Here is an 18911-nt window from a genome sequence, read left to right as displayed (position 1 = left end):
TTGTTTAAAAAGTCTTGATATTCTTATTCAAAGTTTCATAAAGATTTTTTAAAAGCTCAAGACAGACTTCACTGCAGTGTCACAGAACTGGCTAACTTGCTACTAAGCCTTGTCCTAGCCTACGCATGTTGTCTTTTTTAGTGGCACATTTCTCTTCCCCTCTTCAAGTGTTACAAATGCATACCACTTGCTCATGCTTCCTTTCTTTTGTAGGATGACACTGATCTCACATACGGTGCAGCTTTGGTGAATTCAGTACACACAGTGTTGGCTCTTGTGTTTTACAGCTTTAGAGAATGGGAAGGACTATAATAGCAGCCAGCACATGTTTTTAGTTTTGAGAAAAAGCTAGATAGCACATTTTATATAATATTCTTTTATGTACTTAATGCCATCAAAAAAAGGAAAATTAATCCTAAAGGACTTTAAAAATTACAGACATTCCACTGCCCTTCTCCCAAAAAGATGTCGTTTCGAAAAATGGATCCTAGCTGTACAATTGGATTTTACTGTCGAAATGTTCAGGACTTCAAACGAGCTTCTGAAGAAATCACTAAGGTACCTTTACTTAAAATTGTATAATAAAATCTATAAATGATCAATTCGAATTAGAGATGGTATTTCAGAAGACAAAACTATGTGAATTAGGATATTTTGTAAAATTGTCCTTTTAATGTTAATAGGAGTGGAGAAATTTGAGACAAACCAGTAACCAGTTGAAAATATTGATTGCTCCACTAGGTGGCACTGTTGAAACAAAAATCCTGTTACAAAATGTAGCCCCGTACAAGCAATTAGGTTATATTCTATTTGAAGAGGATTTTAAAAGGGCAATCCCTTAGGGGTAGAAAAAAATTAATGAAGTATTTGATCAAGCCAAATTGTGCATTATTTCTTGTTAGTCCAAGTGCTTCTTTTATTTTTTGTAAAGAGAAATGCTATTTTTTGAATTTCTCAGAACTGCTTTATCAAATGAGCTGTGTTGTTACTTCCCAATAAGCTTATCTAACCTGATCTCTTCTATTTACAGAATCTTTGAAGTAGGTTTATTTAACTTCTTATTACCTTAAACTGCATTTTTTTTGGTATTTGAGTACTGCTAAAACATTTACAGAACCTTAATATCTGTCTGTATATTTAGTACTTTAGAAAATAAAAAAAGCTTGTTATTTAATAATTAAGTATATAATTAGATGGGTCTCTTTACTACTGCCAGTAATGATAGGTTATCATCTTATGATAAACCAATACTAGAGTCATTTTTGGAAATTCTTAACTTGAACTTATAGTAACTTATTGGCTTTTTTTACTTCCAGCTAAGTTTATTTAGATTTTGGATATGGAAGGTTGAAATTTTATTTTTACAATGTTAAATAAGTAAATTAAAAAGCTTCATATAAACTTTAGGTTTGGTTTACTTGATCTGCCATCTGAAAAGAAATTTAACAGAAATATGACAGAGAAATGCATAAGGAGAGGAGAAAATGAGATATGTGGGAGCCTCCTTTTCCTTCATTTCTCACAGTTGTCTTTTCGTTCTCCTTTTTACCATGAAAGGTCAAGTGAACGGAAGTAAATATGCATTCTCCATTTTTCCCTCCTTCATTGCTTGAAATTAACATGCACATTTGTATATTTTAGCCTGAAAATTTTTTGTCTTTATTAAATATCATGTATATGCTGCAGTACATGAATGTTGGTGATATTGGGAAATACATTGATGCTGATTAACATTTTCCATTAAAAAGTTCCATTGATTTTTTTTATCTAGGTTAAAATAAATATATTTGAAACAGTAAAGCAGTTTACCCCTAACATAGAAACAAACCAGATTATTCCAAATTTTAAAAAAACAAGATTAACAAATGAGTTGTATATTGATATTTTCTGATGAAAAATAGACAGTGATTATGGTTTTTACATTGAAAAGTATTTAAATATTACTCTTGATACATCAGAGTAATATGCATTATTAAGGCAAAGTGAGATCGTATTTAAATATCTTGAAATATACTGAGAATTTTCTTACAGTTAGCTAGCTTTGCTTTAATGTTAGTGTTCTTAATAGCTTTTGTAGCAACAATGAAAACTTACTTTGTCAATTAATAGCGTGATCATGTACTTTTGCCTGGATGGTTGTAAGTTAAGCAGTTTCTGTTTCTTAAAAACTGAATTTGGTACTATTACTTAAACTGTTGTGGTTTTTTTCTCTTGAAAAATTGAAACAACTTAAAAATTATTTGTTTCTATATAGGATATATTTTTGGTTTCTTTTTGAAAATGAAGTATAGTTGTCTAGAGTCTCATGTTTAATTTGTAATGCTCTTGGAATGGATATTCTAACTCTTTGTGCTTTATGATTTTTAAAGTATTAGTAGAAGTCATTAAGCTAATTCACTGTTGAGTAGAATTCAGTCTAGCAGGTATTTGAGTAACTATCATATACAAGGCATGAAGTGACCAACTTGCAGTCTCTGCTTTTGAAGAAGGCATTAAGCTTCTGCTCTCAAGTAACATTTATACTTGCAGAGGGGAAAAAGACAAGTAGACATATATTACTTTGAATATGATAAGCATCCAGATGGAAATAGAAATAAATGGATAGGGGAAGAAAGAGCGTGGAAATGAGAGAGGTGTCACATCCAAGTTGAGGTGCTTTATTGTGATGGTGATATTTAAGATGAGCCTTAAAGTATGGGCTTAATTTTCATTGGCTCAGGGAAAGAGAAGGGGACTTCAAGACAAGGAGATAACAAGAAAAGGCACAGGGAAGAAGAGTATAGAGCTTACCTAGAGAGTGGCACATAGTCCAGTTTGGCAGGTGCCACAGATGTATGTAGGGCAGGATTTCTGTCTTCTACCTGAATCAGAATCTCTAGGGGTATGGCCTGGGGGGCCCCCATTTTAAATATGTCTCTCCAGTGATTTATACACCAAAGCTGAGCACCATTGACATTAGACAGTGCAACACAGAGTATGACACCTGATACTCGTCAGATGGCATAGGACAAACATTTTAATACTTACATATTTTTATAGTCATTTCAGAAAAATATAACTAACCTATTAAAAATGTGATTTTTCCTTAAATTAAAAATGATGAAAAGAAAACTAATCACAATAGAGATTGTATACATAGCAAAAAAGAGTAAAGGGGCGGTTTATAAATGTTCAAGATTTGAGAAACATTGCTTTAGGAAAACTAGGGTGGAATAATGTTGTAGAGTGTCCTGAATGTCATTCTAAAGGTGACATACTTCATGTTAATTTTATTAAATTAATCTTTAAATTTCCCTTTGCCTCTCTCTGAAGAACTTCCATTATGATTTCTTTTAGTGTTGCTTGATGGTGATAAATTCTGTTTTTATTTGGATACACGGTTATTTTGCCTTCATTAAAATACTGAAATAGTTATAAATTTACAGAAAAGTTGAAAATATAATACAAATATTTTTTCCTGAACCATTTGAGAATAGGTTGCTAATGCCTGTCACTCATGGATACTTTAGTATGCAGCTCTTACAAACATATCCACTGTACAACTCTCACCATCTAATTCTCAGAAACTATACCAGTTTCACCATTATCCCAGCATTGCTGTATGTAGCAAAAGGGATCCAATAGAAAAATATGTTGCATTTGTATACCTTGAATCTCCTTTAATTTAGAATGGTTATTCATCTTTCTTGACTTTCAAATAACTTCAGTTTTTTTTTTTTTTTAATTTGACAGGAAGAGTTATAGACAGTGAGAGAGAGATACATAGAGAAGGGTCTTCCTTCCATTGGTTTACTCCCCAAATGGCCGCTATGGCCGGTGCTGCGCCGATCCGAAGCCAGGAGCCAGGTGCTTCCCCCTGGTCTCCCATGCGGGTGCAGGGCCCAAGCATTTGGGTCATCCTCCACTGCCTTCCCGGGCCACAGCCTACAGTGGTCTTCTCATTGCATCCAAGTGGTTGGCACCTAAGTTTGATTTGTTCCTTTACTAGTAATATTAACTAATTTTGGTTACTTGGTCAAGGGGATCTTTCTCTCTCTCTCTTTTTTGACAGGCAGAGTGGACAGTGAGAGAGAGAGAGGAGAGAGGTAGAGCGAGAGAGAGAGAGAGAGGTTTTCCATCTGCTGGTTCACTCCCCAAATGACTACAACAGTCAGAGCTGAGCCAATCCGAAACCAGGAGCCAGGAGCCAGGAGCCTTGAGCTTCCTCCAGGTTTCCTACATGGGTGCAGGGGCCAAAGGACTTGGGCCATCCTCCACTGCTTTCGCAGGCTATAGCAGAGAGCTGGATCAGAGGTGGAGCAGCCAGGTCTTGAACTGGTGCTCATTTGGGATGCTGGCGCTTCAAGGCTGGAGCTTTAACCTGCTGTGCCACAGTGCCAGCCTGCAGGTCTTCTCATTGCATCCAAGTGGTTGGCACCTAAGTTTGATTTGTTCCTTTACTAGTAATATTAACTAATTTTGGTTACTTGGTCAAGGGGATCTCTCTCTCTCTTTTTTTTTTTTTTTTTTTTTGACAGGCAGAGTGGACAGTGAGAGAGAGAGACAGAGAGAAAGGTCTTCCTTTGCCGTTGGTTCACCCTCCAATGGCTGCCGTGGCCAGCGCGCTGCGGCTGGCGCACCGCGCTGATCCGATGGCAGGAGCCAGGAGCCAGGTGCTTCTCCTGGTCTCCCATGGGGTGCAGGGCCCAAGCACTTGGCCCATCCTCCACTGCACTCCCGGGCCATAGCAGAGAGCTGGCCTGGAAGAGGGGCAACCGGGACAGAATCCGGCGCCCCGACCGGGACTAGAACCTGGTGTGCCGGCACCACTAGGCGGAGGATTAGCCTATTGAGCTGCGGCGCCAGCCAGAGCAACTACTTCTACACTGGCATGGATGCCTACTTTTCTCAGACCCATGTAGAGGCTTTAGAAATGAGTTATTTAAGGGGGGAAAGAAAAAAGAACTTGCCTTTATTATTGGAGGGTATTTTCTCTGTATATAGAATTCCATGTCAGCATTATTTTCTTTCAGTACTTTAAAGATATTTATTCTATTCGCTTCTCATTTCTATCTTTTCTTGATATTCTTCATATCTCTAAGATTTTCACTTATCAAGACCTGTTCATCATGATTGCTCTCACATGCTTTCCAGCAGTTGTTTTAATACTCATTGTCAAAAAAAAAAAAAACCTAATTGTCCATTTCTTCTGTTTGTATTTGGTGCCAGGGCTAATTTGATACAAACTACTCCATCATGTCCCTTTTAATAATTATATTTATAAAATACTTGTTATAGTTATTTCTTTGAAGCTTATATAAAATGTGACTATAAAATAAAAAGATCCAGTTTTCAAATGATAACATAAAATTAGTTTTATTTCTATATTTCATTGAAATCTTTACCACTTGAGTACTATTTGTAGAAAGATAAAGGTTTATAATTTTATTTTATATCTCCCCAAGGGAATTTTGATATTAAAGTAAATTATAAAAGAAGAAAAAGTGAATTTGGTTACTGTATAAATAGCAACTCCAGTTTTCTGGGTGCTCAGCATAAAAACTGGATCCCTTGCTCTATTTCACACCCTGTGTCTGATGCATCAGCAGATCCTGTCATGTCTCCTTCTTACATAGAATTTGATGGCTTCTTACCACTGTCATCATTTACCAGGCTCATTATGTGGATTATTGCAGTATCTTCTGATTTCCCTTATTCTGCCTAAAATCTGTTAGCAACAAGCCACCAGTGGTTTTGTTACAAATATAATAACTAAGATTGTGATAATTTTCTTCAAGCCCTATAGTAGCTTTCTGACTCATTTGGAGTAACAACCCAAAACCTCACAAACCCACAGGCCTTCTATACATGAATCTCTCCTTCCCCTTCTCCCCATTGCCTCTATGACCTCCTCACCACCTACCACTTTTGCCTTAGCTCTCGCAAGTCCCATCACTTCTGTTGATTCCTGTGCCTGGAATTCTCTTCCATAGATATTCTCATGGGTCCCTCCCTCATTTCTGTAAGGTCGTCACCTTCTTGGGCCTTCCCTACACACACACACACACACACACACACACACACATTCTGCTCTGTCATATATACATGTATAGTCATATTCTATGTGTTTACCATCTGTCTATTTCACTGTACTACTATCTCTGCAAGGATAAGGATTTTGTTGGCTTTCTTTATTGTATTAACAGTACTAGAATTGTTAAGCACATTGTAGGAGCTTAGTAAATATTTTTTGAATGAAAGAATGAATTAAAGGGATATTGTTAATAGTTTGTCTTCTAAGTTAACAGAATCCTATAATTGAGGTATAGAAAATAACCAGTGTGTTTTCATCTATTTCTTTTATTGTATTTTCTTTACATTGCTGTGTCTTTATCTTACAATTTATAATAGTCCATTTATTTAATATATAATTCAAAATGCTTTCAAAAAATTAATTTTAATACCTATCAAAGTCATACATACATATCTTAAAATGTGAAGAGGTATAAAAAGTGTATGCTGAGAATCAGGAGTCCTTTGCCATGTTATCCCCCACTCTAAAAGAATCTCCTGCAAATCTCCACTTTTTTTTACTTTTTTTTATTTTTTTGACAGGCAGAGTGGACAGTGAGAGAGAGAGACAGAGAGAAAGGTCTTCCTTTGCCGTTGGTTCACCCTCCAATGGCCGCCGTGGCCAGCGCGCTGCGGCCGGCGCACCGCGCTGATCCAATGGCAGGAGCCAGGAGCCAGGTGCTTTTCCTGGTCTCCCATGGGGTGCAGGGCTCAAGCACCTGGGCCATCCTCCACTGCACTCCCTGGCCACAGCAGAGAGCTGGCCTGGAAGAGGGGCAACCGGGACAGAATCCGGCGCCCCGACCAGGACTAGAACCCGGTGTGCCGGCGCCGCTAGGCGGAGGATTAGCCTAGTGAGCCGCGACGCTAGCCGAAAATCTCCACTTTTAACTCTCTTAGTGGTGTCTCTAGGATTTCACCTCTGTTTTCTAAGTGCGTATTCTTCCATTTCTTGATTGACTCACTTTAAAGATTTATTTATTTATTTATTTGCAAGTCAGAGTTACACAGAGAGAGAGAGACAGAGAGAGGGAGAGAGGTCTACTTCCCTTCTCATGCTGTGTCTCTCTCCATTGCTTTGTTTCCAGCCGTCCTGCTAGGGTAGTTACAGCACAGATGTGGGTGAAGTCAGTGTTCAGTGTTTACCTTGTGCTTCCATAACATCATCTGGTAATTATCCTGTATATAATTATTACATTTCTTTTTTTTTTTCCTTTTTAAAGATTTACTTATTTATTTGAAAGGCAGACTTACAGAGAGGCAGAGGCCGAGGCCGAGAGGGAGATCGTCTGTCTGCTGGTTCACTCCCCAAATGGCCACAATGGCTGGAGCTGGGCTGATCCAAAGCCAGAAGCCAGGATCCAGCTTTTTCCAGGTCTCCCACATGGGTACAGGGGCCCAAGCACTTTGGCATCTTCCACTGCTTTCCCAGGCCAAAGCAGAAAGCTGGGTTGGAAGTGGAGCAGCTAGGTCTTGAACCGGCCCCCATATGGGTGCCTACACTGCAGGTGGCAGCCTTATCCTCTATGCCATAGTACTGGCCCCATACATCTCTTTTTTTCTAACCTTTGTTTTTCTTGGACTTTGGGAAGGGGTGTAAGCAAATACTTCCTAATGGGTTATTTATCATTTTTACAAATACACTGGAGAATCATGCAGTGCTGCCTGCATTGGGTGCAATCCTGGGCCACAAGTCTGCACACTCCTTTGCAGCTGGTCCAGTGATGGCAGAACCTTTATTGTTTACTATGACCTCTGCATTATCTTCAAAATATAGAGGCACGCCATCTTTTCTCCAATGTGACTTTCATTGTGGAATTACCACTGCTGGATGCACCTTCTTTCTGAGCTCTGCTTGCCTTTCTTGACCGTGGCCATCAAATGTCACCCACACCAGCGGCAGGAAGTTTGTTCAGCCATCCCTTGATCCCCTTCACAGAGACAGATGATATACAGATTTTTGGCTATGTGTTGTCAGCACAGTTGATCACCGCGCCTACCAGAAGATGCAGGAAAATCTGGAGTTTTGCACAGGAGGACTCACCACATCTTTGCTTCAACACCTTGAACGCCGGAAAGAGACACACAAGTTTTCTTGGACTTAATACTGCCCCCCTCTTTTCATTTCCTTAATTTTCTTTACACCTAATTTTTTTACACGTTCAGTCATTTTGATCAAATATCTAGCATATATTATTTTGTAAGTACAACCATAGGAAAAACTCTCCCCCTCCTCCCCTTCACTTCTTTTCTGGAAACTTACCTCCCTTTGACTTCTGTTCACTCCTACCTGAACTCTTCTTCACGTCTGGTCATTGTCATTGTGGGACTTTTTTTTTTTTTTTTTTTTTTGACAGGCAGAGTGGACAGTGAGAGAGACAGAGAGAAAGGTCTTCCTTTGCCGTTGGTTCACCCTCCAATGGCCGCCGTGGCCGGCACGCTGTGGCTGGCGCACCGCGCTGATCCGATGGCAGGAGCCAGGTACTTATCCTGGTCTCCCATGGGGTGCAGAGCCCAAACACTTGGGTGTGGGACTTCTTAATACTGCTCTCCTAGTTTGTATCTCCTATTTTCTGAACCTCTTAGTTTATTTCCTTCTTTTGCTGGAATGTACTTTCTGGTACCTTCCTAAGAAAGTAATACATAGGTGATACATTTTTTGAATCTTCATATGTCTGACCACCTTTATTCTGTCTTAAGTTATTGAAAAATTGGGTTGGATACAGAGTTCTAGAGCAAAAACAGTTTTTCCTATGAATTTCTGCTCCCATCTAGCATTTAGCGTTTCTGTTAACAAATTTGGTGTCATTTTGAATTCTTTTCCTCTGAAAGAAAACTCTTTTTTAAATCTGAAAGTTTTTAGATTCGAGTTCCAGTTACATTGCCGCCTCTTTTGTATCCATGGGCACACTGATTAATCTCTCTGTGTGTCCATTTTCTCCTGGAATGAGAATAATAGCTACCTCTTTCTATAGCATCATTAGAAGGTTAAAGATTTAATAGACTAGTATCTGGCATATAGAAGCACTGAATAAAGTTAGTTATCCTTTCTGTTCTGAAGCTTCATTTTGTGCCTTAGTTCATGCCGCTTCTCATTGGTTGTCCTGTTTCCTTCTATTTGGGGAAATTTTCTTGAAATTAAAAAAGTTTCCTCTTTTGTTTTCAACGTTCTTTGTTTCTGGAACTCATTGTACAGTGGTTGAAACTTTTGAATTGCTCCTTTAATTTTCCTATCTATTTTCCATGTTTTTATATTTTTGTATTGGGAAATTTCCTATATTTATCTTAATTCTCCTATTGTTCTTAAATTTCTCTTATATTTAAATTTATAGGTAATTTTACTTTCTAATATTCCTCTTTTACAGTATTATATGTCTTTTTTTAATGGCATTTTCTTTTCTCCCTGAGGAAATTAATTATAGTAATTTTAAGGTTTTCTTCTGTTTCTTTTGTTGTTCACATTTCCTTTGAAGCTCTTGTTCTGTTGTTTTTTTTTTTTTTCTTTTAATTAATCTAATTTTCCATTGGATGCTTCTCCCCAAATGACTGATGGTCTTCTGCGTCTATTTGTGTTTAAGAGTGGGTCACTAGGCCGGCGCCGCGGCTCACTAGGCTAATCCTCCGCCTAGCGGCGCCGGCACACCGGGTTCTAGTCCCAGTTGGGGCGCCGGATTCTGTCCCGGTTGCCCCTCTTCCAGGCCAGCCCTCTGCTGTGGCCAGGGAGTGCAGTGGAGGATGGCCCAGGTGCTTGGGCCCTGCACCCCATGGGAGACCAGGAAAAGCACCTGGCTCCTGGCTCCTGCCATCGGGTCAGCGCGGTGCGCCGGCCGCAGCGCGCCAGCCGCGGCGGCCATTGGAGGGTGAACCAATGGCAAAGGAAGACCTTTCTCTCTGTCTCTCTCTCTCTCACTGTCCACTCTGCCTGTCAAAAAAAAAAAAAAAAAAAAAAAAAAAGAGTGGGTCACTAAAAAACTGAGCAGAAGTTCTATGTGTTTGGGCATGGCTTTTTAGCTGATGACTTTCTTTTTGTAAATAATTTTTTTTTTTTGACAGGCAGAGTGGACAGTGAGAGAGAGAGACAGAGAGAAAGGTCTTCCTTTGCTGTTGGTTCACCCTCCAATGGCCGCCACGGCCGGCGCACCGCGCTGATCCGATGGCAGGAGCCAGGTACTTATCTTGGTCTCCCATGGGGTGCAGGGCCCAAGTGCTTGGGCCATCCTCCACTGCACTCCCTGGCCACAAATTTTTAAAAAATTTATATAAGGTGACCAAATTTCATGTATTTTCTATATGCAGATTTAAGAACATAGTGATACTTCTCACTCTGCTCTCCCTCCCACACATGCTCCTTCCTATCTTTCTCCTTCTTTCCTTATTCTTTCTTTTAATCTTTACAATGACATTTTTTTTTTATTTTATACTCATAAGATTAACCCTCCAGTAAGCAAAGAATACAGCCAAAAGTTGTAAGAAAAAAACACTCTTCTGCAACAGTAGAGACAGGGCTGTAAATAATAATCAATTCTCTAAACATCAATTTCACTCACATACATTACTTTTTTTGTATTTTATTAGTTACCACAGATCAGGGAAACATATGGTATTTGTCTTTTTGGGACTGGCTTATTTCTGTAAGTGTAATGGTTTTCAGTTGCATCCATTTTGTTGCCAAAGACAGAATTTCATTCTTTTTTATGGCTGAGTAATATTCCATAAAGTATATATATAGCACATTTTCTTAATTCAGTCATTGGTTGATGGGCTTCTGGGTTGATTCCATATTTTAGCTATTGTGAATTGAGCTGCAATAAATATGGGGGGGTATAGATAACTCTTTCATATGCTGATTTCCTTTTGTTTGGGTAAATTCCCAGGAGTGGGATGGCTGGATTATATGGTAGATCTCCTTGCAGCTTTCTGAGGAATCTTCATACTATCTTCTATAATGGCTGTACTAGTTTGCATTCCCACCAACAGTGGATTAGGGTACCTTTTCCCCCAAATCCTTGCCAGCATTTATTGTTTCTGATTTCTGTATGAGAGCCATTTTAATTGGGGTGAGGTGAAACCTTGTTGTGGTTTTTATTTGCATTTCCCTGATGGCTATTTGATCTTGAGCATTTTTTCATGTGTCTGTTTACCATTTGAATTTCCTCATTTGAAAAATGCCTGTTCAAGTCCTTTGCCCATTTCTTAACTGGATTGTTTTGTTGTTGAATATCTTGAGCTCTTTATAGATTCTTGATATTAATCCTTTATCAGTTATAACTTGCAGATATTTTCTCCCATTCTGTCAGTTGCCTCTTCACTTTGTGAAGTGTTTCCTTTGCCTTGTAGAAGCGTCTTAGCTTAATGTAATCCAATTTGTCAATTTTGGCTTTGATTGCCTGTGCTTCTGGGGTCTTTTCCAAGAAGGCTTTGCTTATGCCAATGTCTTCCAGAGTTTCCTTAATATTTTCCTCTCATAATTTTATGGTTTGGGTTGTAGATTTAGATTCTTGATCCATTTTGAGTTGATTTTTTTGTAAGGTGCAATTTAAGGATCTTGTTTCATATTTCCACATACAGAGATCCAATTTTCCTAGTAATATTTATTGAAGAGACTATCCTTTCTCCATGGTTTGATTTCTTTGAACCAAAGATTAGTTGGTTGTAGATGTATGGATTGATTTCTGGGGATTCTGTTGTGCTCCACTGGTCTACATGTCTATTTTTGTGCCAGGACCAGGCTCTTTTGATTATAACTGCCCTGTAATAAATCTTCAAATCTGGTATTGTGATGGCTCTGGCTTTGTTTTCATTGTTTAATATTGTTTTAGCTATCTGGGGACTCTTGTGTTTCCATATGAATTTTAACATCAGTTTTTCTAGACCTGAGAATATCTTGGTATTTTGATTGGGATTGCAGTGAATCTGTAAGCTACTTTCGGTATTGTGGACATTTTGATGATATTCTTCCAATCCATGAGCATGGAAGATTTTTCCATATTTTGGTGTCTTCTATTTCTTTCTTTAATGTTTTATAATTTTTATTGTATAAATCTTTCACCTCCTTGGTTAAATTTATTCTAAAGTATTTAAATTGTTTTTTGTAGCTATCATGAATGGGACTGATCTTACAAGTTCTCGCTCAGTCATGGCGTTGTCTATGTAGACAAAGGCTATTGATTTTTTTTGTGTGTTTTAATTTTATATCCTGCAACTTTACCAAACTCTCTTATGAGTTCCAATAATCTCTTAGTGGAGTCTTTTGATTTCTCTATATATAGAATGATGTCATCTGTAAACAGGGATACTTTGATTTTTCAATTTGTATTCCTTTGATTTCTCTTTCTTGCCTAATGGCTCTGGCTAAAACTTCCAGGACTATTTTGAATAGCAGTGTTGAAAGTGGGCATCCTTGTTGGATTCCAGATCTTAGTAGAAATACTTCTAAATTTTCTTCATTGAATATGATGCTGCCTCTGGGATTGTCATAAATTGCCTTGATTGTGTTGATGAATGTTCCTTCTACACCCAATTTGCTTAAGGTTTTTATCATGAAAGATGTTATATTTTATCAACATCTGTTGCATCTATTGAGATAATCATATGGCTTTTATTCTTCAGCTTGTTAATGTGATGTATCATATTTATTGATTGGCATATGTTGAACCATCCCTGCATACCAGGGATAAATCCCAATTGGTCCAGGTGAATGATTTTTTTGTTGTATTGTTAGATTCAATTAGCTAGTATTTTGTTGAGGATTTTTTCATCTGTGTTCATCAATGATATTGGTTGGTAGTTCTCTTTCTTTGTTGTATTTTTTTTGGTTTTGGAATTAAGGTGATTCTGGCCTCCTAGAAGGAATTTGGGATGATTCCTTCCCTTTCAGTTATTTTGAAAAGCTTGAGAAGAATTGGAATCAGTTCTTTAAAAGTCTGGTAGAATTCAGTAGTGAAGCTATCCTGTCCTGGGCTTTTCTTTGTTGGGAGGGTCTTTATTACCTATTCAATGTCCATCTTGGTTATTGGTCTATTTAGGTTTCCAGTGTCTTCATGGTTCAATTTTGATAGATTATGTGTGTCCAGGAATCTATCCATTTCTTCTAGATTTTCCCATTTGTTGGTATATTACTGTTTGTAGTAATTCCTGATGATCCTTTTTATTTCTGTGATATCCGTTGTTACATCTCCTTTTTCATCCCTGATTTTATTAATATGGGTCTTCTCCCTCTTTTGATTAGTTGGGCCAGTGGTGCATCAATTTTGTTTATTTAAAAAAAAATGCTCTTCATTTCACTTATCTTTTTTATTGTTTTTGTGGTTTAAATTTTGTTTATTCTCTAATTTTAATTATTTCTTTCCTCCTACTAATTTTGGGTTTGGTTTGTTATTTTTCTAGGTCCTTGAGATGCATTGATAGCTCATTTATTTGATGCTTTTCCAATTTCTTGATGTAGGCACTGATTGCTATAAACTTCCCTCTTAACACTGCTTTTGCTGTATCCTATAAGTTTTGATATGTTGTATTGTCATCTTCATTAATTTCTAGGAATTTTTTGATTTCTCTTTGGATTTCTTCTGTGACCCACTGTTCATTCAGGAGCATGTTGGTCAGGCTCTGTGTGTTTGTATATTTTCTAGAGATTCTTAAGTTGTTAATTTCTAGCTTCCTTCCATTGTGTTCAGAAAAGATACATGATATCATTTCAACCTTGTTGATTTTTCTGTCTAATTGATCTATCCATTTATGAAAGTGGTGTGTTGAAGTCTCCCATTACTATTGCATTGGAGGCTGTGTCTCCCTTTAGATCCATTAAGATTTGTTTTAAATAGCCAGGCACCCTGGCATTGGATGCACATACCTTTATTATAGTCATATTTTCCTGATGAATTGATCCCTTAATCATTACCTAATACCTTTCTTTGTCTCTCTTTAAAAAAAAAAAAAAAGATTTATTTATGGGGCTGGCGCTGTGGCAAAGAGGGTAAAGCTGCTGCCTGCAGTGCTGGCATCCCATGTGGGCACTGGTTCGAGTCCCGGCTGCTCCACTTCCTATCCAACTCTCTGCTATGGCCTGGGAAAGCAGTAGAAGATGGCCCAAGTCCTTGGGCCCCTGCAACCACATGGGAGACCTGGAAGAAGCTCCTGGCTCCTGGCTTCAGATCAGCACAGTTGCGGCTGTTGCAGCCAATTGGGGAGTGAACCAGCAGATGGAGGACCTTCCTGTTACTCTCTCTCTCTCTCTCTCTCTCTCTGTCTCTCTCTCTGCCTCTCCTTCTGTCTGTGTAACTCTTTCAAATAAATCTTTTTTAAAAAAGATTTATTTATTTAGTTGAAAGGCAGAATTACAGAAAAGGAGAGAGAGAGTCTTCCATCTGCTGCTTCACTCCCCAAATGACTGCAACAGCTGGGGCTGGGCTGATCTGAAGCCAGGAACAAGGAGTTTCTTCCAGGTCTCCCACATGGGTGTGGGGATCCAAGGACTTAGGCCATCTTCTACTGATTTCCCAGGCCATTGCAGAGAGCTATATTGGAAGTGGAGCAGCCAGGACTAGAACCAGCTCCTATATGGGATGCTGGCACTACAGGCAGTGGCTTTACCTACTATGCTACAGTACCGAGCCCTGTCTCTCTCTTTTTAAAATATTTATTTATTTATTTGAAAGTCAGAGTTACAGAGAGAGAGAGATTGGGGCAGGGGGGAGGTCCTCCATCTACTGATCCATTCCCTAAGTGGCCACAATGGCTGGAGCTGGACCGATCCAAAGCCAGGAGCCAGGAGCTTCTCTGGGTCTCCCATGTGGTTGCAGGGGCTCAAGCACCTTGACCATCCTCAACTGCTTTCCCAGGCCACCAGCAGGGAGCTAGATCAGAAGTTGAGCAGTTGGGACTCAAATCAGTGTTCATATGGGATGCCAGCACTACAGATGGAGGCTTAACCTACTACCCCACAGTGCCCACCCCCTGCTGATGGGTTTTATCTTTGAAGTGTGCTTCGGTGGCTTAGTGGAGTGTCTGCTCCATTACTGAATACCCAGAGGTTTGTGGGTGGGCCCAGGGAGCTCTGATCAGTCTCCAAGGTAGGGTAAGAATCCAGGGTAACACCCAATTTGGGCATAGTGGATCTCTGTTGTCAGCGGGGAGAGGTTATGATCACGCCTGTTGGCATAATCACAACCTCACCCCTCTCTTCCAAGGTTATCAGTGCCTGGGGTTAGCTCACTGTGGGTACAACCCTCACCCATGCTGGCTCACAGACTGCACAAAGGATCTGTGCAGTCCTCAGTGTGAGCACAGAACCCCCTGCTACTACCCTAGGAAGTCAGGGAGTTTTGAGCCTCTGACACCAGACACAGTGATTGCCCAGAGACCCAGCTACACTCCACGCCCTATTGTGCACTCACAGAATTCCCAGTCACAGCATGCAAGTCTCTCACAATCACAGGGTGTGGAGGATCCACTCTCTGCCTTGCAAGCCTGCCCCGTCCATGGAGAGAGCAGAGTGGTTTCCAGAGCTAGCTGTCTGGGTGCTCCACTTTGGCAGTTTAAACCTCAGAGCCTACAATGGTTGAGAGGATAGGGGCACTTCACAATCCCAATGGTTGCCCAGTCCCCTGTCAACCCTCCCCACCAGACTCAAAGTCAATGGGAAACATGGATTTTTCCCTCTGGTAAAATCCTCTGGTCATGTGTGAGGCTCCAGTGTCTACTAATGTCAAGATGGCACCTTCAGCTGCTGATTGCTGAGTGCTCTTGTCGGAGATGGGGAGAAAGAAATGTGCCTTCCCTTTGCTGGGTTAGGTGGGTAACTGTCCCTTGCTAGGGCTCCAGGTGGGACTAACGTCAGTGTGATTTGCAAGGTTCTCCTTCAGGCAGTGTCGCCAGCAGCATGGCTGCTGCAGTCTGCTCTTACCTCACTCTCAGCACCTGGTGTCTCCTCCAGCCTCCAGCTGTGGGAGTCATACGTGGTGTTCCCTATTGCTGCTACATGTCCGCACTTCCCATGCTGCTCCAGAGTGTCCCTCTTCTTTCTGTAGGATTTCCACTGCAGACTTAGCTCCAACTTGCCCCTGGGAATATAGTTCCTCTGCTTTTTTTCTGCTGTCTTCCTTGATCAGAATCAGCATGTCTTTTCCCTAGTCAGCCATCTTGGAATCACTGGTGACTTTCATACCAGGGTGATCATGTACTGAGCTTGTTTTTTGTTGGGTGATCCCCATATGTTAGTAAGTGGTGGTCTTTTCTCAAGGGTTGTTTGGCATTCTCAGACAAAAGTTCTGCCATTTCCTGCCTATGGAATACCTTTTGCCTGCTAGTGCTTCCACAGTGGAAACTGAAGGATGCTAAGGACCCTACAGCTGAGTGTTTTTTGACCATCGCTTAAGCCCTTAGCTTCTGAGGTGATCACTGTGCTTGGTTTACTAGGATCCATATTGTAACCTATTTAGTTTTTCCAAAGAATAAATTTTTACTTCTCTATATGGGGGATGACTAGAAGAAGGCAAAAAGAAAAGTGTTGGTTGCAAGGAGGAAATTGAGTCTATTACAGGCTTTCAGTCAGCGTCCTGTTTTCAGTGTTGTTTCTCGCTTCTGTTTTATGTACTGTTCTTGGCAAGTTCTACAAGATTAACTTGCTCATTTTCACAGGTATCTCACCAACATATCTCTTCCCTAACTTGTGAACTTAGGTTTTATCTCCTCTGCTCTCTTGTTTTACAAATAGCCTGATGCAGATTCTTTTATCTGATTCTTGCTCTTTGTACCTGTTTTCAACCTAATGATTTCTATCAAATAATAAATCTCAGTTCAACAATAAGCTTATTACCTAGCAGTGTTCAGATTTGAGGCCAGAAATTTGCAAATGGAAATGTATTAAGAAATTAATCATTTGATTATGCAATGGTTGTCAACACAGGGAAAAACACATATGGCCAGTTATCCTGAAGCTACAGAACAAAGTTTATAATAGCATTGAATCCTAGAGATCTGAGCAATTTTTCAACCCACAGCTAGTATTTGTTGAGTCCTCAGTATGTATCAGGTACTATCCTAAATACTTTATATATATTATCTCAATCTATATAAACCTTCTGATGTGTAGGTACTGTTATCTCCATTTTATAGTTGAGGATTTTTTTAAAAAAAGATTTACTTATTTGAAAGAGTTACAGAGAGAGAAAAAGAGAGAGATATCCTTCATCTGCTGGTTCACTCTCCAAATGGCACAATTGCCTGGGGCTGGGCAAGGCCCAAGCCAAGAGCTAGGAGCTTCTTCCAGGTCTCTCACATGGGTGCAGGGGCCAAGCACTTGGGCTGTCCTCTGCTGCTTTCCCAGGCTCGTTAGCAGGAAACTGTATAGGAAGTGGAGCAGCATGGACTTGAACTGGCACCCATAATGGGATGCTGGCATCATAGACAGAGGCTTTACCTGCTGCACTATAATGCCAGCCCCAGTTGAGGAATCTTATGTTTGGAAAGGTTGAGTAACTTTCACAAAGGTCACCCTGATAAATGGTAGTGCTGAGATTTAAACATCAGATAGTAACTTGAGAATATGTGCTCAACGGCACTATACTGTACAATCTCTTATTTATATGTCAGTCTGTCTTCCATCTGCTGGTTCACTCCCCAGATGGCTGCAACAGCTGGAGCTGTGCTGATCTGAAGCCAGGAGCCAGGGGCTTCTTCTGGGTCTCCCATGTGGGTGCAGGGGCCCAAGGACTTAGGCCATCTTCTGCTGCTTTCCCAGGCCATAGCAGAGAGTTGGATCGGAAGAGGAGCAACCCAGAATAGAACCGGCGCCCATATGGGATGCTGGCGCTTCAGGCCAGGGTTTTTAACCCACTGTGTGCTGGCCCCAGACAGACCCTTATTGTTAACAAAACATGTTCTTACATTGAGTTGGAATCAGCCTCCAAATAACTTTTTTTAAAAAGATTTATTTATTTATTTGAAAGTCAGAGTTACACAGAGAGAGGAGAGGCAGAGAGAGAGAGAGAGAGAGAGAGAGAGAGAGAGATAAAGCTGGATAGGAAGTGGAGCAGCTGGGTCTCGAACCGGTGCCCATATGGGATGTCAGGCCAGGGCATTAACCCGCTGAGCCACAGTGCTGGCCCCAGCCTCCAAATAATTTTTATTCCTTAATTTCATAGATTAAGAGAGTCAATTTACTTTTTCTTCTAAACATTCCCATTTTCTGCAGTGGTACACAATTCCCCATACCCGTCACTATTTTGGTAATGTCTTTCTGAAATCACTTTAGTGTTTCAGAGTTCGGTTCATGATTCCATTTCATAGAGATCCTCCATGTAAAATCTGAGGGATATTTTTCTTTTTTGAGTCTTTTTTATTTCTGGGATCTGATGATAGACACTCTGATTTCTTTAAAAATCTTCAGGGGCCTGTAGTTTAGTTGGGAAGACATGAAATGAACATTAAAGATAAATGACTCAAAAGTATATTTAATAAATGCCAGAAGACTAATATCATAATAATAGCAATAATAATAAAGCCAACACATTAGATGCCGGTAACCTTCTAAGTACTTTACATGCATTAACTGATTTAATCTGCACAACAACTCTGAGATGGAGACTGTCATTACTGACATTTTACTGCTAAGCAAAGTGAGACAGTCTGGTTGAGTAACTTGCCCAGGGTCACACAGTTAATAATCAGCCAGGTTTTGAACTGAGACTGTCTGGTCCTATAGTCCATGTCTGTAATCCTCACACTATACCAGACACATCTCTAGGACTTTGGAGAACAGAGGAATCACTGTAGACTCAGGTAGTTGTCAGTGGAACTTGGACTGGGACTTTAATAACTGATCAAGTTTGTACAATCAGGAAGTGTAAAGGGTGATTACATGA

At 39.9% G+C, this 18911-nt stretch overlaps 1 protein-coding gene and 1 pseudogene across 47 annotated transcripts in view; one reads left to right on the top strand and one right to left on the bottom strand.

The window, feature by feature from the left end:
• Positions 1-18911, top strand: part of ATG4C (autophagy related 4C cysteine peptidase) — a 99014-nt gene that overhangs the window by 70847 nt on the left and 9256 nt on the right. For 36 of the 47 annotated variants that reach the window (XR_016210997.1, XR_016211003.1, XR_016211004.1 and 33 more), the window contains one exon: positions 439-558. The exons of the other annotated variants lie outside the window; for them this stretch is intronic. Coding sequence is in view for 18 of the 36 variants with exons in the window: in XM_089300552.1 (XP_089156678.1) it covers positions 439-558 (120 nt within the window). In the remaining 18 variants the exon portion in view is untranslated. The remainder of the gene's footprint in view (positions 1-438; positions 559-18911) is intronic. 47 annotated transcript variants of the gene reach the window in all.
• LOC108177574 (large ribosomal subunit protein uL14 pseudogene) lies at positions 7557-18259 on the bottom strand (annotated as a pseudogene).

The sequence above is a fragment of the Oryctolagus cuniculus genome, chromosome 7 (genome assembly GCF_051225735.1).
Source record: "Oryctolagus cuniculus isolate XC-2025 breed Fujian yellow rabbit chromosome 7, ASM5122573v1, whole genome shotgun sequence".
Classification (NCBI taxonomy): Eukaryota; Metazoa; Chordata; class Mammalia; order Lagomorpha; family Leporidae; genus Oryctolagus; species Oryctolagus cuniculus.
The sequence above is the reverse complement of the archived record's forward strand: the minus strand, read 5'-3'. Positions and strand labels throughout refer to the sequence as shown.